We start from the raw sequence: 6526 nt of genomic DNA, 5'->3' as shown, positions 1-6526 counted from the left end.
CATGGTGCTGCTCTGCAGGGTACTGCTCCTCTCCTCTGAGGCGCAAGGGTCCCAGGCAAGTAGCTCCTGGAGCCCCACCCTTGCCTTTAAATAGATGGAGAGCTGAGCTGTCCCAGCCCTTCTCCAGCCCATGCACCAATGGGAAGGGGAGCAGGGTTGGTTTTGGAAGGAGGCAGCTCTGTCTAATAGACCCTCCCTCCTCCCACACTCACCCAGCCTCCTCTCCAGGATGCTGAACGCAGCCCTTCCAAGCAGGCTGCGGGCCACTCCAGGAGGAGATCCAGCTGTGTGTGGCCATGAACCCCATGGAAAATAGTTTTACAATGAATGTTTTATAATGCAAGGCTTTTATCCCACATGGAAAATGGATCGAGACTTGGCGGGAAGGGTCTGTAGTGCGGATGGGGATCTTCAGCTCTGGTTAAATCAGGAGTAGAAGAAATGTCACTGAGCACACATAGTGCCTCAGAAACTCTTTGTAGTCCAGGTGAAACCCCAGTAACAGAGGACTGAAGCTGCATCCAGAGTCACCCAGCCGCACTATGAATCCTTTCTGTCCCCAGAGACTGCCCAGCTGCTGACCCAGCTTTTACCATCCACTTTTGTAGGTATGGGAACCAAAGGAGGGAAAACAGTCCTTTTTCTACAGAACCCATAGGCACCTTCAAAGCTGTACAGTTCATCTTGGCTGCAGGGCAGAGTAAGCCAGGAGGAAGCTGCCTTGAAAGGTTGGGAAGAAATTATCTGGAAAAGTGCTGTGCCTGGCTCTTGATTCTACCCTGAACACAGCTAGGGGCCTGAGGAAGAAGGGGATGGGGGCAAAATGCTTCTATCACAATAAGCCATAGGATCTATATGTCTTTTATCTGCCTCTGTCTTCTCTCTGTGGCAAGTATGATTCACTGGGTGAAAGGATTCCTTTGGAAAAAGTTACCCAATTACTACATGGCTCAACTGTAATTACACTGAAAGAGGAGGGAAAAATTCAGGCAGCGTGCCAAGCCTGTGGCTTAGAGCTCTCCTTGTCTTGCATATTTGTTTCTAAATCACAAGACACTCTGTGATTTCCTTAAGAGGCCCCAGAACTGAAACTCTCTGAAACTATTTTTTCTTCTATGACTGTGAGGCCCATCAGTTCCCTCTCTGCTGAGGATGTGAGTCCCCAGCCCTGTTACCCCCCTCTAGTATGACCCTTGAGGGTGGCACTACTGAATATTTCCAGTTGATGCCATCAATGCCAGCAGAGGTAGCAGGGAGACCCTCTTGCCTTTCTGTTGGAGAGGACAGAAACAGGCTCCAGACTTTGCCCAGCTTGCTGATCACTCTGTGACACAAGAGGGCTAGTGTAAAGGCCAAAGAGGTCTTCTCTGCTCTGACATGCCTGCTCCCCCTTTCTCCTTCTTCACTTGCCTCGGGGTTCAGTCTTGAGCCTGATCAAGGGATCATGTGGCGCAGGATGAGAAGTGCTCTGTACGAGGAGGAGAAAAAGCAAATAGAGTCAGCCTCCCTCTACTTGGGATGTGTGTGTTATCAAATCAATTCCTTTCAAATCCAAGGTTGTGTGAGACTAAACCCCAGGCATCTCTCCAAGTACTTGGGCTGCTGCTGTAGCCATGGTCTAGGGGGCTGGACTGGTAGGGACTGTTGGATGGGGAAGGGAAATGTGTAAATATTTGCTCTCTTGGAGATGCAGGTGGAAGGGGCCTTTTAAAAGTTATGGAGTAGGTTCTGTGTTTTCTGCAGCATTTCTGGCAGCTGAGCACTGTGACCAAGCTTTAGCAGCCACCAGGTCCTTGAGTTATGTCTGTCCAGGGACCTTCCTCCAAATGCTGCTGGGGAGATTAGAGACCAGCTAATGGCTAAGAGATGATAATGAAGGAAGAGCTACCATTCCAGAGGAGGTGCTTAAAAAGCTTTTCACATCAAGGAAATTCAGGTTTCAGGCTTGACTCTACCTCGGGCAGCCTGTATTTGTCTGATAGAAGTCCAGGTGTCTCCACTGGTTTCCATGAAACCTTGAATTAAATGGCATTAGCACAACAGGCTAATACCACAGGCAAGGGGGCCACAGGGTGTCCCATTGCCTGCAGGCCATGGGCCACCACCATCAGGACAATGTCACATCTGCCTTCCTGTTGGAGACATCATGATGAGATGGCAAACTCTAAAGCTCCAGCATCAGCGTGCTCACAAGGGATGGCTGAACTGAGGGGAGGAAATGTTCCTGCTCACCCTGGTGTCACAGCAGGCAGGGATGGTGTCCCCAGATGTACTGACACCTACTCCACCACGCTGGAGACACAGAGGTGCTTGCCTGTGATTTTCAGGAGCAATGTGGTGTAGGAAGAACCACTGTGGGTTGAGAAGGGTAGAGCCAGACTGGCTAGAGCTGGCAATCTTCACCACCTGTCACCTCCTTCCTTATCAGTGTGCAGTGGGCCAGCCAGGGGATGTGCCAGCAGTTTAGCACCCATTTGATCTGCAAAGATGCAGATGAGGAAGATGAGGACAGATCACAACAGCCTACAGTGTCATGGGCTTGTGTGGGAACTCTGCACAGGGACAGGGCTCTTCTCCTCCACCATTCCTGCCTCTCCTCACCAGAAGAGTTTTTCTGCATAACATTTCAAATCCTAGCTTTGTACTGGAGGGACAGTCACTGATCTGCATTGTAACTTGGGGAGCAAAGGTCTTCTTTGCTCAGTCCAAAGGGAGTGAGTGGATGTGATGCTGTTGCTTCAAACAGCGCTCTTGTCCGTGCCAAACTCTTGGCCAGAGGGAGCCATGAGTGTGGAGAGAGGAGTAATGACTGTGGGATATGACTTCAGCAGTGCCTCACCTTTGGTTATGAGGGTGAGGAAGGTGGTGTTTGCATCTGCACCTGCTTTCTGCAAACTGGGGTTGTGTCCTGGACAGGGCGGGGCCAGGAAAAGGGGGTGTAGAAGAGCCAGCTGCCATGATAGGGACAGACCAAATTCACACAGATGTTCAAGCCCAGGCATCACACCAAGCATGTACTATGCTAGGTGTAGGCACCCTACTCAGGTCCTGACCGTGGGCACCTCCAGTGTGGCCTGTGCTTCAGTCAGCTGCTACCTGGGAGCAACTGGCTAACCTCTTGCTAGCCTTTCCTTGCACAATCTGCTCACTCTCCTTGGAAAGTGCAAATTGCCCTTGTGAGCAATACCAGGCAGTCCTCGAGCTTTTAATGCCTTTGGGGCCTGAGCCCATCCCCCAGTGCTGGCTGTGACCCAACATTCCTATACAAGGGGCCAGACATCCCTGTCTGTCCCTAGGGCTGCTCATGTTGCTCATTGGGGCTCTTCTCTCAGGGCCTCAGCCTTCTTCCTACACTCTCCTTGGCACTCAGAGATCCCAGGCTGATCTCCCTATGCTGAGATGGCACGTTTTCTTGAGATCACAGCTTCCCTCACGAACATCCTCACACCTCCCGACCTCCAAGCTGCAATACACCTTAGGTTGAAGAGGGAAACATGATTGCTGAAAGAGAGTTTCATCACCGTGAGTAGCTTTGATTTAGAGCATGCCTTCTGGTCTGGCTGATAGGCACTGGTGTGCCTCAGCACAGCCAGACTGGTGCTGCGGGCTGAGGGCTGGAGTCCAGCTAGCGCAAGCTCTGGGGTTGAGTTGGAGCATGGGCCGAGACGAGCGGTGGCTCGAAACAAGGTGGTTTGGCAGCTGCCAAAGGAGAAGCCCAGTCAGGCAAGTGTCTGAAGCAAAAGAGCAAAGATCTGCCCCAGATCTTGTGAGAGCTGCAGCAATAGAGGGGGCATCCTGAGGGATGACCTGGGAGGAATGGGAAAGGGCCTGGCTGAAAAGCCTATGGACCAAAGCCCGCTTGTACATTGTGCTCTTCAGCTGGCAAAAGCCTCTTTTGGCTGCAGTTAGTCTTGCAGTGATTTGCAACACCTTTCCACTGGGAGAGAGCCTTTGTACCTGTTCAGCCACTTTGTGTTATGTGGCCTGTGGTATTTTAAACTAAGAATTAGGTGTGCTATACGTAGATTTATTATGTTGCGGACACAGAGCCTCACATCAGGAATGAGCCACAGCAGGATCTCCCAAGCTTTGACTGCTGAAACATTTCCAACCACATCCAATTTCCTGGATTAGGAGCCGTCTGTGAGGCTCCAACTCCTGCTGACTCCAGAATCCTCACTTTCATTAAATCAGTATGGAAATATGTTCCCAAGTGGTGAAGATAATCCTGCAAATGTTATCAAAGCGTACCTGGACAAGTGATTTATCTGGGCGAGCCTGATGTTACAGCTTGGGGAATCAGGAATGACTCCTTGCACTAATGATGCTGGGATGTGTTAGACACACCTCTAAGTGCATCCCGAGAGGTTCCCAAACCCATGGGCCCCACCTCCTCCCCTGCACCTCTGGCTGCTCACACTGGGCTCCATCTTGCCTTTTGGGGTGCAAAGTCTGCAGTCTTTGCAGCACTTGGTGGGGAAGAGAGTGCTCCTGGTGTGCCAGTGGGGTGGCATCCCTGAGGCTGTGGGATGGACGCAGCACCCTGGCCAGGGAGGAAGGGAGGGAGCTCAGTGCTGGGTTGTGGCCATGGGCAACATGGACCAGCCTGTGTCAGCCCACAGAGGTGGTTGGCCCAAGCTGTTCAAGTGCTGTTCTGGCATGTGAGATCAGCGAGGAGACACACTGATGAGGGATAGCTCCTCTGTCTGCTGGGCAGGCAGTGGGACTCCTCACCTGACCCTGCTGGAAATACTGACAAGTACAGCAAAAAAGCCTTTGGTTACCTTGGAGTGAAGGATCCTGACTGCCAGGCTGGAGCATGGGTTAGCAGATCTTTAATCAGGAAGGCTCCAGGCCATCTGCTCTTCAGTTTAAGGGCACTTGGCCCAGGGCAGCACAGCAAAGGCAAGTCAAGGAGGAACGCTTCAGGAAAGCACGTTCTTGGTTTTGACACAGAGGTTGCTCACAATGACATAGCCCGGACCAGGAGGGTTGCTGCATGTAGAGTATTTCCAAGAGCTACAAACACAGGTTAAACAAAGCCTGGCAATTGCCACTGAGCCGGAGGGGAACAGCAAATTGGGGAGAGCTGGACAGTGAATGGAGCAAGTCTTAAGTTCTGTTGTGAACAAAGTACAGTTAGGGACCTCATACAACTCTGACTTTGAAGCCGATAATATTTTTCTTATTTTAAAAAAGTGTAAAATCTACTTCTGACCGGTGGCATGAATTTCCAATTTTCTTCAAATAAATCAAGGCAAAGACATAGAAGGAAAGTTAAAGATAGAAGTGAAAGTGAGTTGGGGTGCAGCGTGTGTTGTTCAGGTTGTGAGGGCACTGAAGGCAAAGCTTCAAACCTAACCTATAAGAAATGACAAATTTTGAAAGCAGGGCCGTGAGCTCAGCAGATGCTGACTATAGAGGGGCAAACATTGCCTCTGCTTGTCTGGATGTTGGCTAATGACTTCCAGAGGGCCTGCAACATAAGCCCTGCACCACACTGCAGGATTGAAAGGTATAATTGTGCTAAAATATGACGCCAAGAATTATTCCTGTGCTGCTCATTAGTACTGGAAGTTCAAGGGCAAGGAAATGTAGCTTCATGCATGAGGGTCAGATGTTTCATCACAGGTGTGCCCGAGCAGGAGACCTGCTGGCTATTGCCTGACTGTGGCCACCGGCTCTGTGCTGTTGCAATACCCAAATTGGTGTCCTTGAGGTGCCTTAGGAACCTGCCATTTATTGAGCCTATTTCAAGCCTAGAAACAACCTGCTGAGGCATATTTGCTGTCTCATTTTTTGTCTTTTGTTAAAGTGACTTTTGAGATGCGCTGGGCAGAATTTGTTTGCTGTACTTAGTATGCAAATTGTAAGTGGATGCTGTGTTTGAACATGTTGCAGCAGCCCAGGTGCTGGTTTCAGGTCTTCCAACAAACAGTGCTCAGGAGAAATATGTTCATGGAACACAGGCACGTCCTCCTCCAACACCCTTGAGACCGAAACTCAGCTGCATGCCATTTTTCAGCAAGCAATGTGTGTAAAAACCAGTGTGGAATGATAATCCCGAAGAAAGGGGTTGCCGTGAGCAGGCTTTGCTGCCAGGAATGACAAGAAGCCTGAAAACACCTGTTTGGTATTTTTTTGTGTGTATGGGAAGTGGTACCTAGGGTGTGGGCTGTGATGTTAGTCTCCACACATGCCAGAAACAGCAGCAGAGGTGCTCAGGAGGTGAGACCGGCAGGGAGCCTGAGCACATCAAGTTTTACTCCCTGAGACAAACCCTGCTTGGGCCATTGCATCTGCATTCATCTGCAGCCAGCCTACGAGCTGGTATTAGGGGTACATCTCGTGCTTGGAGAGCCTCCAAAGCACATGGGACCACAAGGCATCAACAGAGCTGAACAGAAGCCAAGGCAGGCAAAAGACCAACTTGGCCTTTCCAGAGGGGAATGGGGCCCTACCAGACAGCAAGGGCTGGAGAAAACAGAATTGTGTTGGGCAGACATGCAGCTGCTCTCCCTGGGGG

The 6526-nt window shown here is 50.6% G+C and overlaps 1 protein-coding gene across 1 annotated transcript in view; it reads right to left on the bottom strand.

The window, feature by feature from the left end:
* The window catches only part of LGALS1 (galectin 1), a 3652-nt gene extending 3592 nt beyond the window's left edge, over positions 1–60 (bottom strand). Inside the window, exon 1 of the mRNA XM_005421920.3 lies at positions 1–60. Within this exon, the coding sequence (XP_005421977.2) occupies positions 1–3 (3 nt within the window). The 5' untranslated portion in view covers positions 4–60.
* Positions 61–6526: the final 6466 nt, after the last annotated feature.

The sequence above is a fragment of the Geospiza fortis genome, unplaced genomic scaffold (assembly GCF_000277835.1).
Source record: "Geospiza fortis unplaced genomic scaffold, GeoFor_1.0 scaffold173, whole genome shotgun sequence".
Lineage (NCBI taxonomy): Eukaryota > Metazoa > Chordata > Aves > Passeriformes > Thraupidae > Geospiza > Geospiza fortis.
Note: the sequence above shows the minus strand (reverse complement) of the source record. Positions and strands in the feature narration are given on the sequence as shown.